Source organism: Leptosomus discolor, chromosome 5 (genome assembly GCF_034619465.1).
Source record: "Leptosomus discolor isolate bLepDis1 chromosome 5, bLepDis1.hap2, whole genome shotgun sequence".
NCBI lineage: Eukaryota > Metazoa > Chordata > Aves > Leptosomiformes > Leptosomidae > Leptosomus > Leptosomus discolor.
The window spans coordinates 62,126,414-62,146,742 of NC_141395.1; the positions used below are offsets into that span (position 1 = coordinate 62,126,414).

The following is a 20,329-nucleotide window of genomic DNA, read 5'->3' on the forward strand; positions in this document are numbered from 1 at the left end:
CTAGTATTTTTTTTGCATCTTCTATTAAGAAAAAAAAAGACATCCACTGACAAGCAGCAGATTTGGGCAGAATAAGTAGATCCAGTTGTTCTTCTCTGGAAAATCATTGCAGCCATCTTCTTCTAAGCCAAGCCTCCCCCAGTCATCAAAATATGGGATGACTACTGTTGGGGAGTTTTTGTGGGTTACGGAGTGATAATGAAATGAGTCTGCAGCATCCCTACATGTTGCTTTCAAGAAGACCTTTACCTTTACCTTCAAACCGCAATAGTGGTGCTGCTGAGGGCAGTGTCGTCCTGGTCTGCTCTGAGATTCACCACTGAACGCCTTTAAAAGTCCAGCGGCCGAATCATCATGGTGGTGGAGCGCAAGGAGTAGCTGGGCCCTTTGAAGTAATGCCACTTGATGCCATTGAGCTTTCCATGGTTTTGCCCAGCTGTGTAGAACATCCCATTGAGATTGGAAGGGCCGCAGGCATCAAACCACCACCCTGAAACCATTAAGACAAACAATTTCACTGCAAGTGCACTAAGTTTTTTTTTTTTTTCCAATAGGTTTAGCTGATTAGCAAATACTGGTATTCCTAGGCTCATAAATACTCCTGGTGTGGTGGTAGTGGGGTATTTTCTTATTTTCCTTTTTTGCTTTTTTTTGTGCCGTTCTGTAGCCCGTGGTGCTGGAGAATGCATGCTTCTATTTGCAGAGTTGGAAAAGTATTTAAGTCCTAACTCATTCTGGTTCTATATGCAGTGTGTGAAGCAAAACAAGAACAACAAAGACAAATAAACTGCTTTGCATGTGTAGACAGTATTACAGTTCACCCATCTCATGTAAACCTCAGAAAATCACCATAATTCATAAGTATTTTGCATAATTTCCCTTGTTCATTTATTTTGAGTATAAGCATGATTTAATTTTAATTACCAGTCTTTTTCTGTTGCTTTATCTGTGATTGTTCGATTTCACAGACAGTTCGCTTTTGCTCTCAGGTAAGATGCTGTTAGCAAAGATGGGTTATGGGTATGGTGGTGCTGCCCTGTTATAGTAATTACAATATTATAGTAATAGATGATCAGTATTCAGAATAGTGTACACGGAGACAGGTAGATTCTTTCTTTAAGACTTATGATAAATTTATAAAAAGACTCAGCAATTATAACACTGTAGGAAGCTGACAGTCAGAATACCTGTGTGCATGGATATATGATTTAGATGATTACCTGAGTGTGCATGCATTTATGTGACAGTATGGCCAACTTCAATTGAAGTATATTCAATACCTGTACAGTTTGGGCCAGAACAGTAACATTCAATCCTTAATCTTATTATGTTGAATGTGAAATCCTATATTAAATCTTGAGCTTCCAAATCTTGATCTTGAAATGTGCCAAACACCTTTTGGTCAGCTGTGACAGGAAGGTCCTCAACTCAGATCTATTTGAGAATTGTTCACTTCTTTGCAAAGCCTCTGAGCAAGTTCCCATTTGGCATTTAGAAAAACTGACAAATGTCCATTCAATTTTTAAAAAGGGTTTTCTAGGCACTTTATTTACACGTCTACATGTAGCAAAAAATTACTAGTTGCCTAACCATCATTGACTACAGAAAGATATAAAAATATTACTGAGTGATATCAAAGTTTGGCTTAGAAAGTTACTAACTGCCTTTTCTGCCCCCCTACCCTGCCTACTCTTTCCCAGCAAGATGCACCTTCCTACTCATTAACCCTTTGAACTCTGTGTGTATTTGCATATATTTTATTCTACTGGAAAGACAGGTCAAGAAATGTCTTGCCCAGATGCCTGTGATTCTAGTTCACTGCTCCAACAGCTGCATTGTAAGACTGTTCTGAAAAGTGAGGTGACACAGATTTAGAAAAAGAGCAGAACTTTGTCTTCTGAGGGCAAACCACAATCTGGTTTGCAGAATGGCCCTGCGAAAAGTTGTGTTGGTATAACTGAAGAAGTAGTAAACTGAGAAGCTAGTATAAAAAAAGAACTTTACAGCTAACAGCTCAGGAACCTTTCAACCTGAGGTTTCTGCCAAAGAAAATGCATGTAAAGCCATACCTCCACCTTTGTGAGTGCTCTGTTAACATAGTATTGCAAATAAACCAGAAATACTTATCAAGTACTTGTGAATATTACTAACAATGACAGAGGTTTTGCTAACATTTTTATGACTCAATGCAGACAATTCAGACTTGCTAGAAGTGTAGGTTTAGATGCAAATTGTATGTAAATAAAGTCATCTCACCTTTAGACTTTTGCAGTGAAGATATGCACATACGTCTTTAACCAATGGAGAAAACAGAGTCAGTGTTGAAATACAGTGTGAATCTTCAGATTTATTTTAAATTGTTGGTTTAAGATGAAATGAACTGGTAAACTTTCTTGTCTGCATCCCGAAGATCTTTACTTGTTCTACATCCCCAAGATCTTTACTTGTTAAGGTGAATTTTAGATTGCCATGGGAGTTAGACTTTTAAGGAAAACTCAAAAAAACATGAAACTTGGCAACACCGAGATTACAGAACACAATCTGACAAAGACAAACTAGGTGACATGCTGACTCCACTGAAAGCAATGGGAGTTTTGCCGTATCTTGATGGGAATAGAATTGTCTCTCCAACACCATACAGGGTATCTATGTAATGTAACAGAAAGATGCTTAGTTCAGACTGAGGAAGGCAGAATGAATCCCCAGACTGCAAAGAACTAATATTTCCAATGTCAAAAATATATTAACGTCAATGGCTGGGAGCTCTATTTGTCAGAAGATTTCTGCTGTTTTTTTCATAGAAAGACCTATAGGCTTTGTGAATACTTAATACAGGTCTTAAGTATCTTTCTATATAATATGATTGTACTGAACATTTACCTTCATGTATCAAGGTAAATAAGATCATAAAGATCAGGTGGTGGCTTTTGCTTTTGGTGGTTAAGTGGCACTTTATTTTAAAAATTTATTTCAGCCTGCACATTACAGCATCGTAATCTTCCTGCAAACCTTTTTCAAGCACCACCAGTAGCAGCAAACTGATCATCTAGTGAGTGGCTACTGAATTCTGCAGGTGTCACTGTGGACTGAAATGCAGAATTTTGAATTTTCAGTGTGTTTCCTACTTTGACTTCTGGAAACGGAATTAAACTGTGAGAAGTTCCTTTTAGACAATGCGCACTGCCCTAGTGAATCCTCCAATTTCATCATATTCAGTGCTTAGCCTTTTATCTACCTTTAATGAATGCATTGTATGAGGGTATTTTAAACTATGCCTTACTACTACTGATATGATATTGACTGTGATTAGCCTTTACATCCAGTGCTTACTCTGTCCTTTGTATTCAGATCCATGTAATTTATGTTTCTTGTCTTGTAAAGTAATTTCTTAGATTTTGGATAATACTTAGTGGGCTTTTTTCAGAAGTAACACTTCATAATGAAATCTTGAGGGAAGAATTTATGCCAGATAAATTCTGGCAAGCTTCTATTTTGATACAATTGACCTCATTTTGATTACAGTGTTATACCTGAGGGGGCAATAACCAAAGAAAGAGAATGTTGTACAGCTGATGTTTTACTGTAACCAGAGCATAATCATGTAGAAACTTAAGACATAGTTAAACAGAGAAAATCTAATCCTCATTTTTCAAAGCTGGAACACAGATGCAGCTGAGTTCTGTTTATGGTGTTGGGATGAAGACATGGCAGGATGTGTTAGTTACCATTTCATCTTAAAGGAACAGCAATAGATGCGTAAATGGCCTTTTCAGGGAGAAGGTTTTCAGCAATGCCCTGCAAAATCTGTGTTAAAAATTGAATGAGTCAAAGAAACACAAAATTTTATAAACCTTTTGTGAGGACTTGCTCAAATCTCTTGTCATAGATTTCTTCTAAACACATACTTCTTTCAAAATATGTTTTAATGAGCATCTTATTTTTTTTCTCCTATACTGTTCTTGTTAGTGAGACTGGCTGAATTTCTTAAAAGGTGTTTCCTAATACTACGTTAAAATGTCGGGTCTACTATTTTTCTGCCTTTCTTTTTTAAAGTGGTTCCTTTTTTCCATATGGTTATTTCTCGCCTTCCTCCCTAGAAGTCCTCTAAAAGCACTTCATTGCCCATAGGGCCTCAGATTATCACAAGACTACCTACTGCATGTCTCAACACCAAAATCCACATCTTTGAATGGATGCAAATGTTTTTTCAGATGCCTTGTATATTGAGGGAAAGAGGAATGGAAGCAGTGACTTTCTTAGTAGCTATGAGTAAGTGGGGGAACGGGAAACAGAGGTTTCCGAAAGAGATACCTGCAGCGCCTCCATTGCAGAAAACGCCAAATACAGCAGCTCCAGAACTGTGAGACTGTCTGACCCAAGGAAAGGCTCCAGCAGCTAGATGTTGGCTTATTCTCTGGAGTTCACAAGATTTCCTCCCATGAAGAATCATGTTTATTTTTAACTACAAGGTAATGACTTTCTCCAATAAGTATCAAGTCTTCTCTGAATAGCAGTAAGATTTTAACCTCAGAGATAACTTTTGGCAATGATTTCCATGGGGTATTTGAACCATGCATGAGATTCATGAAGGGTGGGCATTATAAGAAGTAATAATAGAAGCAACATTTTAAGTGACCAATGAATTGGTAAACAGGAAGCTTTCATGAGAAGGTTGAGAGTTTTTAATTGAAAAACACAGATACTTTCTTCAAGTTGTTATGATCACAAAGTCACTAATTGCTTATTTGAACTGAGGGGAGTTCAGTCTTTTGAGGTTAGCCCACCTCTAATAATTTGTATAGTACAAGCCACACTACCATCTCTGTTTGCAATAAAAATCCTTAGGTCATAAAGTATATTGTCTGAACAAAAAAATAATTTAGGTAATAAATTGATAGGTTGTTTGGAAGTTCAGGTATACAAATAAACATGAATCTCCACTGAAGACAGCTGCTTTTCTGGAGCAGTTAAAGCATGCTTATGCTTTGTGGACTCTTATGCTTTGGTCTTTAATTAGCGTTGTTATTACCCCTGGGAAGTTGTTAAATTTCATGTCAGCTCTTTTCATTAAATAAATGTATTCTGAATGTTTCAGTCTGCTTCAGCCACCTATCATAGGATCATAGAATCTTTCAGGTTGGCAAAAACCTTCGAGATCATCAAGTCCAACCATCAAGCCTACTCGACCAAGTGCACCCCTAGACCACATCTCCAAGCACCACGCCTAAACGACCTTTAAACACATTAAGGGACGGTGACTCAGCCACCTCCCTGGGCAGCCTATTCCAATGCCTGACAACCCTTTATTGAAAATTTTTTTCTTAATGTCAAGCCTATACCTACCCCAGTGCAGCTTGAGTCCATTCCCTCTTGTTCAGACTTAAGCTATCACCAGATAGCTCCACAGACTTGCCTGTACTATATCTTTGGCCAAATACGAATGTATTTTGGGATAATTCCCACAAATCCTTGCAAAAACTAATTAATAAAGGAGCGTTGCTCAAATGAGTAATGATATTACAAGAAAAAAACCCACAGACATCTTTTATAATGATTTTCTGAAGTCACAAGTTTAATTTTTATATGATAGAATCTTCTTTGTCAAAACCAACATAAAAAAGGCTTTTGTATGCCAAAGCTAACAACTTTCCTTTTTTTGGCTTGTTGTGTAAATTGTAAGTAAGCATGTATGTATGCAAAATTCTTTGTTAGTAACCTAGTGCTCATCAATTCATGACTGCACTGTAAATCTAGTGTGCATTGGGAACTTGCTAATGATCACAGAGGTTTGATAAGAGGTTCTTAGTTGCTTACCACATACTAAAAGGATAGGTGTCTAAACGCTACACATTGATGGCAGACCCTTTCTTCACACATCTGTCTCTGCTCTCTCTCCTGAGTACACGGAATGCCTCCAAATACAGTAAGATTAATACAATCCATTCAATAAGATCCAAAGTATGTTTGAATGGTACATTTGTACGGGTTCATGTGATAAATGAAAACCCGATATTTATTTCTAGCCCTCTGGGTTTGTTCATAAAGTTTAGTGCATTTGGCAACGAAGCCAATAAGAACAATTTCTGATGCAAAAAATATTGAAATGGTCTTCATTGTTCAAAAGACATAACAATTTATTTTATGAAAGATTTCAATGTGTCTGACATTGTGTACTTTGAACAAGTCAGATGGTAATACCTAGGCTGTGTTTGACTTTGCGTTGGTAACTTCTCATCTAGAAGACTGGATGCAATTTTGGATGACACCTCAAGCTATATGTGGATCCACAGGACAAAGTCCAAAAGAGTGAATGTAAGAGGAAAGATTTAGGCATTTTTTAGTCCAGAATACAAAAGACAGGTTGCAAACGATCTTAAATTCTTAAAAAAGCTGCCAGAAAAAATACAGCTTTTCAAAGGAATGCAAAGGAATGGTCTATTCTTTCCAGTGATGGAGGATAGGACAAGACAGAATACACTTGAATTATCATAGAGTTAGTTTAGTCAACAAGGTTTCTTATATTAAGTATAGCCAAACTCAGTAACAGATTATATTATGAGAATGAATCTCTGTAACTACAAATCTTGAAGATCAACAGAAAGTCAGAAGTAAATAGGTAGAGAAGAGTCTGTCTAAGAAAGGGACTAAATGACCTCTGGAAGTCATTTCCAGGCCTATGTTCTTTTATTCATTAGAGTATTGGATTGACCGGACTACCACTTAGCAATTGATACTTTACATTCTGAAGGTTAAATCTTAACTTAATTGTCAGAATATAAGACAAGAAGGCATTAGCTTTTCATATCAACTGGATAACACAGTCCTTTTTATAAGAACTTTTCTATGAGTTAAAAATAACATGAAACCTGCAAACTGGTGGCCATGTTCTGATCTAAATATATCAACAGAATAATTTTTTACTTAGTCACTTCTTGGTGGTCTCCTAACATGTTATTACTATTGCCCATACTTAACCCTGAGAAACATAGCAGTATAGTAATGATTGTGTTAAAAGTACTGAGTAGCCATATGTCTAATGAAATATTTTTAATATTTCTAGAATAAATCAAATCATATTCAAATCACTTCTTATCTGCATGGTGGTTATATTTTTCTATCAAAATGTTAGGCAACACTATTTCATGAATAGTGTTTTATAAGTAACTTTTTTATGAAAGCAGCAATATGCATGAATCTTAAAACCTGATGCTTTCTTATGTAAGTAGTCGTATACACAGCGGTTCAAGTTGGATACTTTTAAGCGTGCCAAGGCCACTACTTTCAAAGCTTTTGTTTCAAACAAAGTATAAGAGGAACTGTGGCTTTTTCTAATTGGATAATATAGGTGCAGATTCTATGTTGAGCCAAGAACTTCCCTCCAAGTCATGACAGGATTCCTGTGTAGCATTCTTGCCAAAGATTCGTAAAATTCACCACTTGGAGAAATAAGCAGTGAAACAACAGGCAATGAGTACAACACTGTTTGGGATTGTCATTCAGCAGTCTCTCACTTAATAGATGACAAATCCATTGAGGATTATTAAATACATGGGAACTGTCTCTGACTCAGGAAGCCCCTGATATGCAAATGATACTGGGAAAATACTCAGGGGATGTATCATTTTTTGGCGTTGTTCTTATGCCCGTACTGAGCCATCGGTTGCTGACTGCTGTCAGAGGCAGGAGACTGCGGCTGGATGGACCTCTGCTTCCAGTAAAATAAAAAAAGTTATTTCAATAATTCTACGCTGTTTCAATCCTACCAAGACATCCAGAAAGTCTCTCTGTCACTTTGTCAAGCCACTTCAGAGATCAGAAGTTTAGCAACATTCTCACTCGTCACCTGAAGCAAGGTGAATGCCTGTGTGAACATCTCAGACTGCAGCCAATGCAAGACAGCAAATCTCCTTAAGACTCTTTCACTATGGGCCACGTTACCATAAATCACTTTCCAGTGACTGAAAACAATTGCACAATTTCTGGGGCTCAGCTGACAGGTGGTATTCTGGCGGGATGCTTTAACTTGGCCTTGTGCCCATGAAGCTGATCCAGAAACGTTGTGTTCTTCTATTGGAAATCTATCTGAAGCGCCTTGAACATCTACTCAAAGCTTCATTCTGGTGACAGTTTATTACATTTCAAATGCTGTTTCTTGCAAAAAGCTGTGCATGTAGGTCACTGGGGTACTCTTCAGAATAATGCTCAAAATTATATGGGAATATAACATTTTGTTCAGTTTACTGGCCTGAGGTACTGTACCAGATTTTCATGACATAAAAATTATTTTACTATTTTGACAAATGTTCAGTTTAAATGAAGAAATCACTTGAATAAACATGCTTTGTCTCCTTTTAAAGTAAACTAAGTATGCTTAGTTTAAAATTTTCAAGGCACAAAAAGGCAGCTAAAACTTTTAATTACCATATAAAGTTAACAGGGGCTAAGAATCCAGCTCATGCATGTTCTTATGAAGCCATTCCTGAAAATCAATATTAAGATAGAGTCAAGTAGCATAGCATGGCTCTTGAAAGGACAAGAAACGCACACACACAAAACTCTATTGATGCTACTGTATTATTCTCCCAGTATTTATTTTTTTATTCTGGGGAAGAGGGAGGAGAGAAAGGAGGAGAGAGAATACTAGATTCGATGTAGATCAAATAAAACTGACAACTAGTAAGATCACAGAGAGAAATGTGTGTTTTCCTTACATTTTTATTTTCAGCCTTGATTATAACCATATCACGGTCTTGAGCTTCAGCTTATCTCAGCCTTTATTCCTGACATAAATATATTCAGTTCACCTCATAGAGATAACGGGCTCACCCAAACTGTCAAGATAGCTAGAAATGTTCCTGTAGATTTCATATCATTCACCATTAAAGAGCTCTCTGTGATGTTGCCAAAACTAACAGTGTCTGATATATTTTCGGGAAAAAAAAAGAGGTTTTCGAAAACCTGTTATCATTGCTACTTTTCTTAATTAGTCTTTGTGGTTCAAAACTGAAATCTACTCATTAAACAAATGTTTTGGTATTTAATTCAATTTCTGATATTTCTCAAAGAATGAGAAATTCATTTCAAGGAGCAAAGCATAGCAGAGTGTTTGAGGAGAACTCCAGCATAATTAAAGTCTTTCTCTTCTTGAAAAACTACAAATTACTCAGTGCTGTACAGCCTATCTCTGAAATACTAGTACTCACGGTCTAGTCCTAAAGACTAGATTCATCTGTCTCCACAGGCTGCATCTCCTTTTATTCCACAGCAGTTTGTTCTATTTGTGGTTTTCTCAGCCTTTGGTAATTCTCCCCTTTCCTCCTTATTCCTTTCATTTGCTACCAGTATATTCTGATATGTAGTTTTCCTGCTGATTTACAGGAATGCTGCAGCAAAATATACATGAACCTTGTGGAATAGTTGTTCAACAGCAGGCTGACCTTAGTGGGGCATTGACCTGCCACAGAAGTCAGGGCAGGAAAACAAACAAAACCCTCAGCTCCCAGAATTAGGTGTCTGGGAGCAGAGGTATTTCCAGGCAGCTCAGATACATGAACGAGTCTGCACTTCAGCATAGACACAACTCACATTTAGGAGCTTCTGACTAGACTCTGGCCTGCCCTGGAAGACACTTTAATTTTGCATGGTTTCTAAAGGGAAAGGTCAACAGTTTAAATTAAAATAAACTATTGACTTCTTATTCATTATCTGTCTCCAGAACTACCTGGTTATCTTTCTTTTTTTTTTTTTTTAATAGAAATGGAAATGTAGTGTCTGGCCATCTTTCTACTGGGAGAGGTTTCCCATGCTGACTTTTAATAAGATATCACTAGAGGAAGTTAGGAAAGTTTGAAAAATCAGCTCCTTAAAGACTTTTCCATCTGGGTCATTTCCAAACAGCAAAAGAGAATGGGGAGCTAGGTTGTGTGTTTGATACAAATTCCCAGTCATGGGAACCTGTCTTCTGTTAGCAGGTGATAGCTTTAGAGGCTTATATATGCCTGAATGTGGCCTGCGCTGGATTCAGTCAGAGTGCCAGTAACCACAAATAATATCAGTTTAAGAGTCTGATCCAAAATACTGAATATTTTGTATGCCATAGGATTTTTTCCAGGAAAGTTAGAAATCACTGAGGGAGAGTCTCCGAGGAAGATCAGATGTGAAGATAAGGGCCTTTCTTGGTCATACAGTCAATGAACCAAAGAATCCAAATTTAAGATTTCTGCTTTAATGTAGCGTCCTAGAGATAAAATGACCTTGCCCGTATAGGCACTAGGAATTAGCATCATTTGCCAGAGAAAGTTCTCACTCTTGTGAAGAGATTTAGGTATCTGTATGGAGAGATAATTTCAGATATTCCTGCTTTGCTTTGGAGGGAACAAATATCAGTCACATACACCATACATTCTGGCAGTCAGATTGACTTGGTGCTTTAAACTGTCCCAGTATAACTTCTCTGTGCTCTCCCTCACCTTGACTCTTCTTTTTTTCCTTCTGCGGTTTGACTCAGCTCACTAAGGATACTGGTTTAGACCTTCCAGATCATCTAAGTGCCACAGTTTGAACAGGGGGTTGCAGGTCTAGTCTTTCACAGGTGAGTGAATTAGCCATTACCTTAACTATATCCATATGTACATATATATTATGCTTGTATAAGACAGAAAGCTGAATCATTGTAATGATTTCAATAACAAAATCACACCCCTAAGTGAAACAGATGATACATTGCAAGTCCAGGTTCTGATTGTTTTTAAACTCTACCTTCTAATATCTATTTCCCTGCATTTTCTCTCTTCTTTGTCTGCCCGATTCTCCCACTTCTTACAAAGTTCTTTCCCACTTCTTCATCTCTTAGCTCCTTCTCTTACTCTGTCTTTCTTGCCTCAACAATAACACTAACTTATGCTTTCCCTCTTGAGATTGTTGCTACAGCTTCAGTGCAGAAGTGTACTGACTGCATCTCTGAACAACCCCTTCCCTGCTGATAGTCATTGGCACTACCACAATATACATACAGAAAAGAGTAGGTGTAATAATAATCAAAAGAATTTTCACACAATGCTTACACATCCACGAATACAATTTCATCCATGGTTGCTTTAGGAAACAGTGTAGATTCCTATCGATGTACCACATATTTTCAGAGTTGTACTCACCTCCAGTCAACATGAGAGCACATTTACACATGCAGTTGTCATTGTCAGCGTCTTTTGTACTGAATTCAGCACCATGTAAGATCAGGCTACTCTGTTTTCCAGCTGTTCCACTGTGACCTTTTAAATAAAGCCTGAAACAGCAAGAGAAAACGATCAGTGTCACCAAAAAGAAAAATAAAAGATCCATATCTCTTTCCACGTCAGATTTAACTTGTATGAAGTGCACTCAGAAAATTCAGAAATGTCTTGTGTTTTGGCTCAATCTCTTTGTTGTTTCAGGTATAAAATGGGGACATTCAGGGTTTTTCAATGTATCTGTAGTAGCACATTGTCCCTGCCTCAGAGCAGAACTGAGCACAGGGAATCTGCATTGGAAAATGCAACAAAGTGGAGGGAGTCAGAGATAGAAAAGGATATGAGGAGAGGTGCCCAGAGATCTAGAATACATTGACAGAATAATTGAGTATTTGAGTAGCTGGTCTCTTTACTGTGGCACAGAAACAGCAGTCCCAGTTAACGGCAGCCTCATTATTAATCCCTGGGCTCGAAAGAGGATTTCAGCAGTTTCAGAATTTTTAACTTCACCAGTTACAGCACAAGCCAGCAACCCAGTTTCTGCCAAAGCTGTCTGAGTGATGAATGGAGAATAACTTAGAGTTCAAGCCACAAAAGTCTTCATGATTTGCAATGCTAAATATCCCTTTTCTTAAGGAGTCTTGTCAACTAGTTGAAACCACAACCATGAGCTAGGAGACTGATTCAGCTCCAGCAAGTAACAGAGCATTTCTGGTGCTTAGTGCTGTAATGCCCAAAGCGAAGTGTGCCAGCTGAAGGGATGCTGAATGGAGTACGTCTGTCCCAGCAAAGAAACTTTGTGGACTGAAGCACATCTGACCTGAGTTCACAATTGTAGCAACATGCACAAAAAAATGCTGAAGAGAAGAGAAGAGAAGAGAAGAGAAGAGAAGAGAAGAGAAGAGAAGAGAAGAGAAGAGAAGAGAAGAGAAGAGAAGAGAAGAGAAGAGAAGAGAAAAGAGAAGAGAAGAGAAGAGGACGAGGTTGTACGTAACAATTTCTCTTGCCTCTGCTTAAGGGTCTCTGGGAGACAGACACCACTGCGAGACAGATGCTCACAACAAAAACTACTTCCTGTACATAGCTACTGACCAGTACATTCTTGGTTTTTTCATAAAACATTGCTGGAAGAGGAAGGTATCCTTTGCCTTAATAGTTTCATACATAGGGAGGAGAAGACAGGATCTCAGCATCTACTGGAGAAATATGGAACCATAATCCTTAGACCCCGGGAGCAAGCCCTAGTCACTGGAGCAAGAGAGAGAGAAAGGAGCATCCCTCACCTATCTCACTGAAGCTCTACACACAGGAATGAATGAGCCACAGGGCTAACCAAGAATATGATTTCGTATCTAGTGGGGTAGACTTCTCCACTGAAAAGAAGGTGAGAAACATCAGTTCTGGGGGGGGGAGGTTTAGGGTTATTGAAGAGGGGCAAGTATATCTTCTAAATATCTAATGTAAAATGTGTGAGAAGCCACGGGAGCAGAAGCAGGACTCAAGTGTGCAAAGCAAGAGAGATGCCTCTTTCTTTCTGGGATTTACATTTGGGAGGGTTATCCTAGAAAATGCCTTCCCAACTTCTCCTACAAACACAGTGAACAAGGAGAGCAGTTATAAGTCACTGATTATTGTCGCTGATTCTTAGATTGTTGTTGTATATTTATCTAATGCCTTTGGATGAATAAAAAAGTAAATGCCTTTACCAGAGTGTCATTTCTCCATTTGTTTAGATGGCAGATAGATACTTCACTGCAAAGTGGTTACAGTGTTAATAGCACGAGACCATCCCTAACCCATTCTAGCCTGCACAGTAGCAGTTAAGCCATTGGCATTTTTCTGAGTCAAGGAGGAGAGTCTGTCGCCTAGATTGATATTTAAATAAAACCCAGGTCTCCCACAGAACTTTGGTTTAGGAGCTCTGCTATGAGAGGAAGGAGAAGGGGCACAAAGGGGCACATCATATGGCAGCTTTCCTTAATCAAGTGCATGGCTGCTGATTTTTTATTTTTTTTTTAAACGCATCTGTGGGTAAATGTTAGATCCAAACACAGCATATCTAATTAAACTTGTCATGGAAACTCATTACAGAAAAGCTTCTTCTGGATATCTCAGTGAGGTTACTAAACCTCCTCAAGATGAGAAGGCACTGAACCAGCACTTGGGGCTCTAAAGAGTCTGAGATTCACACTTTCAGACTGATTTAAACTTCACCTAATTTTCAGTGAAATTATTCCTATACGTCCTTTCTCCATCTTTAAAAATGGAGACAATAGATGCTAAGCATTAACATGTTAAAATAAAAATATATTAAGAAAGGAGAACTGTCAGAGCTATCCTTCCAAAGTAGTTACACTGCCTAACTTCCTTTGATTTTAATGTTGCATGTTGTGTGATCTGAGCCTTTGGACTTAATCCTTAAAGTAAAATTTATATATAGATAAGTACACACACATACACATATAAAAATTACTGGATCAAATATAAATGGCATGGATAGTCAAATACCTTTGGATAGCACAAAAATGGATAAGGCAAAATGTGAGCCTCAATAAAATAATGCAAAGATTCTTAGAAATTTCACAAGGAACAACCTAGGAACAGGAATCTAGGAAGGTCATTGCATTATGTTGTGTTGTATACAATCACAGTGGCAATTAGCTCATAACTTCCACATTACTCTATCAAAGGTTGCTTGTTTCAGACAAGATTACTAAGATCTGTCTTTGCTCGTGTTTGTTTCTTTGTCCCATGCAAACCAAAGGCTGGAATTGATCCCATCTTCATTCATTGGACTTTTGCCTTGTTTTGCAAGCTGTGCCTAATTTTTTGCAGAACAAAATAAACTTTCCCGAGGTTGTGCTGATAGAAAAATTAATTTATCACATGATTTCTACAATCTGATTTTAAACAGCCATACATCCTCACTGTATCAGCAACACCAAAGCTCACAGAAGTCTCATAAAGTCAATATAAAAAGCAAACGCTGTTTACTTAAATCAGAAAGACAATGTTAGCCAGATCTTTTTATTAACAACCAACACTATAAAACTCACTTAGTCCAATAAAAAAATTCATATAATGTAAGAAGTGAATACTACTTAGTGTAAAACGTTTTCCCCAAAGGGGTAGGGCATTAGGATTATTTACAAGCTTATACTCTTGCCCTGATATTTTATAAACATTCCACTCAGCACAGATTTAGATCTTGCCAGTTATGTTTGACATTCCCTCAACATCGTTTGTCTAGTAGGTCTCCAGTGACTTTAAAAGTATAAAGCTTAGCTTAGCTCTGAACTCTAGTAGGATTACCATATTGCAGCAGTGTGCAGATGAACCATAGGGTGAAACAGTAATTATTTTGCTTTGGGCCCATCTTCCTGAGTTGGCACTGCCCAACAGTTAGGAAAAAAAGGTACTGCAAAGTTGGCACTACTTTAGGCCAAAATCAGGTGTCAATCAAAAACCAAAATCATCCTGAAATGGTCAGTTTTTCTGAGCTTCAGTTCGAGCCATATGGGTCCAAACTAGCCTGGCTTGTGATAGCAAGTCTGCATAGCACTAAGGCAACTGATGAGCCTGCTAGCTCCCAGGCAGCAGTAGATCTTACTACTTAGACTTAGTTAATTTTTTGGTATTCTCAGGTTTAGATTGGTAGGATTGAACCTTTAAAATAAACTCTGAGTAGCTACCATAATTTCCCTCCCTTAGAAAAGATGGAGATTCAGGTAGAGGTCCTCTTGGTTGTTCTTGAAGGAGACAAAGGAAAGAAAGTTAAAAATAAAAAGCAACTCATTCCAGTCAAAAGTCAAGGAGCAATTTCGGGACTACATCTCCAATCTTTCCATCTGTTCACAGCAGGAAAATTCTGAAGATCAAGGAAAGCTATGGAAACTGCTCAGATTTACTGATTAGGTGGGAAAAGCAAATTCATGCTCAAATAACCAAGAAGAACAAATCTACTTTAACTGTATACAGTGGAATTAAAATAGCAATAAATAAGCATTAACAAATACATCACAAGTAAGAGTAAGAGAAATACTGCATGTGTACATTAAGTTTTGAAGACTTATGATGACATTTTTATGAAATTCTAAAATCACTATGAGGAACATAGCAGCTGATAGCATTCATTTAGAGGCTAGCAACTTTCCTAGTTGATATACTTAAGAAGAAACAGCACATTTTAAAAAAAATTTGCAACTGTTGCCTCTTATCTAGCATGAGTGTTAGAAATTCCCTCTGCATTTTTTCCATGTGATATTATAGCCATGGCAGCTTGGGATCTATACACACAGATGATGACGAAGAACTCTCTTAAGCATGTTTTGCTTTTCACCATTCCTACTGTGTGACACAATTTTATCTGCAGTCCCTTGAAACCAAAGCAAGGTATATTGTGTGAAAAGAATAGTTCTAAAAATATTACGTGAACAGCTGCAGGGCAGTCTGAAAAGCCATTTCAAATTTATACCAGCAATTTTTCCTTCTGAAGTGATTAGATCACCTGAAATTCTTCTTTCAAATATATACGCTTAGGTGTGCTCACACCATGTTTGATGAGTTTAACAGATGAACCTGGGATAATTCCAAATAAATTACAAAAGCTTTTGTATATTTCTCCAACATGCAGTTATGAAGATTGCAGCATACAGAATGAGATACTAAAAAAATCTAAGAAATAAATGCAATCAAAAAAAACATGTGAAAAAGTTGTGTCCTAAATATTATTAAAAGCGTAGCAAATGGTTTCTGCTTGAGTGCTTGTGTATAGAGCACCAGATCTTAGAATGTCTATTTATTTATTTATTTTTACTAGAAATATTGAGAGGTCTGTAGGCCTTTCTCTATTTTTTTTTTCTGTTAGAGTCATTAGAAATCACTCAGTCCTTCATTTAAAGCAGTCCCTTAGTGAAATAGCTAAGAAGTCATACTCAGTTTTGTTGATGAGAAATGTTTACTTTGTCTGTAAATAAAAAAAAATATACTAGCTTACTGCAAACATTAGCAACTATCATTAGGAAATGTACAGTACCATCTCAGCTACCTCAGTGTGTATGGTCTGAAGTATTTTAATGAGTTAAGATAAGATTGAATTTCATCATTACCACAGTACTAAAAATTTGAGCACAAGTCTGGATGGCTGGAATTCATAAACATGAGTAATGGCCTAAGATTCTTAACCATTAAATAGAGAGAAACAGGAGTCTTGAAGCAGGATTTAAAAGATTCAGCATGATGAATGGAGAGGGAAGCTTGCCTTTGGGAAATACTGTAGAGGGATGCTTCCAAATTCCCACCCCTCTTTTGTCTCTCTCTGCAAGCTAAAATGTATCTCTCTGCTGCCTGCTCATTCCACATGGTTGGCAGGAAGGAATCCCAAATTCTCATCCCTTGTCAAGGGAGGTGTTGTTAATTTTGATGGAAAGGGTCATTGAAGAGAATGGATGCATAGGGATCAGAATCCTATATCCAGAATTTCCTATTCTGAGCCTTCTCCTCACCAGGTTTCCACTTTTTCCTTACTTCAACAGGATTGGAGGGCACCTACATCTCAGCCCGTGTTCTCACCATTACACCTGATATGTGGAAATACATCTAGACAGGTAAGTGTAGACAAATATAAGCTTACACTGACATGTGAAAAGAATTATTTTTTTAAACCCGTGTGACAGTTATTATTTTGTCCTCTAGTTTTGAAACATCTGAGATTGAGGAAGGATTTAACTTGCATCTTCCATCTGGTTCACACTTGCATATGAATTTTAGATAGCTTCAGTTTGTGAAATGAAACCCACTCCTAAAGATGCTGAATTTGGTATTTTTATGAATTGCTGCACTAGTCAAATTCCATTTATAATGATATTTAGGTGATTAAGTCTCTTTGTGAACCAAAGCCCATTGGCCTGCAAACAGTTAGGAGGACCCAGTAAGAGATTATCCTGAGGTTACTCTTTCAATTTTGGACATTAATTGTAATCATACTTAGTAAAAAACAACCTCCTCCCCCAACCAACCAAAAACACCCTCAAAACCAGATAGTAATTTTATTTTAAGTTCAGACTTTTTCTCAAAAATACTTTGATTATTTGAGGTTCACAAATCATTTGTTTATCAATGAATAAAATATAACGTCTACTGAAGTAATATTAAATGTTATTGTCTTCTTGTAATGTTTCTCAATATGCCTTTTCCTGAATAAAATTGCATGAACTCTGCCAATAATAACAGTTGTCCCTGAATAGTAAAAGCACCTCTGTAATAAAGACATCTTCCAAATATTTAATGATAGATCACGTGTGGTGAACAGGAGACAAAATCTAAGTAATCACTCTGGAGACAAACTGCTGTCACTGAGGTTGAAGCTGAAAAGTCTTCCAAAATCCTGTTAAGCATAGAACTAATTATAATATGGTAACTGTCTGGGAAGCCTAACTCTGATATTCAACGTTTTCTTCATTTAATACTCCTGCTAAAGGATAAACAGAAACATCCCTTGTGTGTGCTAATTTGTAAATTCAGTGGAAAGACCATCTCCTTGTCGTAGATAGAGCAAGAGCCACCTGTGGTGATCAGGGAGATCCCTGTTAGTTTGAACTGTTCTGAGTTACAGAGTAGAAGGCATCATAGCCAACGCTTTTTTCCAGGTTACAGCTAGATTGCCTGGGCACCCACTTGCATACTTTTTCTTTGCTAGGAAATAAAGCTTCTTCTTAAACATAACATAATATTCCAGGGAAAAATGTTTAATTTAAGTTTTACTAGGGCAGTGCATACTCCCCTTACGAAAACAAACAAAATTAAACCATCCCAAATATTTCATCATAAATAAAGATTAGTTAACTAACAAGAACTTAACACCAGATGAGGTAAGCAATGATTAGAAGTAAATTAAAAGCCACTTTGAAAGAAAGGACAATACTTTGGAGAAATTGAAGAAACTAGACAGGGCAGAAGATGACAAAACCTTAGTCACCATTACTCACAAATATTTCAGCTGTTGCTAACCCATTTATCCAAGTTGCAAGAACAATTCATCACCTTTATCGCTGCTTGTCCTTGAAGGACTGACATAAAAGTACCAAAGAGAAGAAAGGGAATGTCACAGGTGGTGTCTGACTGGAGAAAACAAGCAATATTACCTGTAAAAACTAACAATACTAAATTTTTCCTACTCCCAACTTTAGTCCAAACTTTAGAAACAGTGGACATAGTGAATTCGTGGACTCTATTCCTAATAGGGTTTGTAAGTCTGCAAACAGTAGGCATGACGGTTTTGCAAACTGTCGAAAACCTGAATAATGCAATAAGTAGCTCTGACAACTTGAACAGACTTTTAATTTGGCTCTTAATATTCTTGTTACCAACACATGAAAATAATTTCATCCCGCAGTTCCTTAAGAAAAGTGTAAGACAAGATGACGTTTCTCCTCTGCTGCTCTGTAGCAATGACTCACTGCTGTAATTATTAAGTTTGACATTACTGCAACTCCCTGTTCATTCTCCTGTTGACACAAGTGAAATGTGCCAGCCAACAAAATATTAATTCAGTATACCCAGGGTAAGAACACATACCTTCCAATTTTAAAGGTAAAATGGTAATATAACAATGAATGGATATGATCATATAACGGATTTTCCCTTAGAATTGTTTAAGTACAGCCTGTCTGTGGGACAACCAAGACTACATAGTAGAGAGATCCTTCCTTGGGACTGCACATTACTAACAGAAAAGCTTGTTTTCTCTCTGAAGAGTTTGTGCTAATTTTAGCTTGTGTTTGAACCACACACACCTGACAGGTCAAAGGAGAAAAACATGTTTATTCTGGATAGTGAACAAGCAAATATAACCTGGCCATGAATAAGAAACACAGCTACGTATTACAGCAAACTATACAACAGTCTAGTGAGCCTTGCTGTTGTACATAATGTGAATTTATACAAATAATAAAACAAATTTGCTTTTTCTATATTAGAATTCTTTAATAATTTTGCAAAGAGCTGTGCTCGTTGGGAACAGGTATACTGAGCAGGGACAATTAAAAGACATTCAGAGAATTTACTGTCAGAGAAATTTTTCCTACCAGAAGGCAAATGGTCTGTTATATCCCTGAATGCAGACAAATGGTGTTTTGTGACAGCTGACAAAAAATGTTTAAAAATATGTTTATTCTGGACAGTGAACAAGCAAACATATGCTTCTACTACTTGAAATACATACTACAGAAGCCACAAAACAGTCACTGTGGTGGTGCAAGCTGCTAGGTTTGCAGCTGATGTCAGTAACTTAGTGGTGATGGAGAGGAAACATACGGCAACACTGGCTTTTACTGCTAACAGGGACAGAAACATATTTCAAGGCTACTGTCACAATGATGTGTTGAACAGAAGTAATACCCTCTACTCTAATCTCTCACCAAACACAGCACAGACGAGATACATTAATCTGAAACTACAATTTTCTGTTAAAACTGTTTTTCAACATAGTACTTATTAAAATAATATCGCCCACCAATTATTTTTTCTCATGGAAATCTGAAATGAAACTTTTCAGTTATTAGATTTATTACTTTTTTATTAATGAAAAGTTAAAATCTTGCTACAGAAACGAAAATAAATCTTACTCTCCTACCAGCTATATAAATGCTAAGATTCCCTTTTGCTACAGAAACTACCACTTTTGTCCTGATTCATGGCTGTGTTGTACATAATGTGTTAATTTAGAAAATATAGGGAGCGTATTAATGTCAAACTCGAAACAACTAGTGATGATCAGTGTTTTAGACAGACATATAAACACTGAACATATACTAAGATGATAATGCAAATTGTTTTGATAGCATTGAAGATGGATGAACTCCTTAAAAAATAAAATACGTAAGTAGAACTTATCTAAACATTAGCCCAGGACACAGGCAAAGCCAAGGTTAGAGAAATTTGGTTAACTTAAAATGTAAAAATATTTTTCTCCCTATTCAACTACACTTCCTGGGTTTGGCTGAAGCCAACAGCAGAAATGCCAAAATTAATTCTCAAAGGATTTTTCGGCACAGAAATACATGGACCCTCCAGAGAAATTCATATTTTAGAAGTTTCTAAGG

The 20,329-nt window shown here is 37.2% G+C and overlaps 1 protein-coding gene across 1 annotated transcript in view; it reads right to left on the reverse strand.

Annotated features, from left to right (window-relative positions):
• Nucleotides 1-329: 329 nt before the first annotated feature.
• Nucleotides 330-20,329, reverse strand: part of ANGPT1 (angiopoietin 1) — a 161,914-nt gene continuing 141,914 nt past the window's right edge. The window contains exons 8-9 of the mRNA XM_086465234.1: nucleotides 11,154-11,284; nucleotides 330-490 (exon numbers count right to left, since the gene is read on the reverse strand). Coding sequence (XP_086321360.1) covers nucleotides 330-490; nucleotides 11,154-11,284 — 292 coding nt within the window. The remainder of the gene's footprint in view (nucleotides 491-11,153; nucleotides 11,285-20,329) is intronic.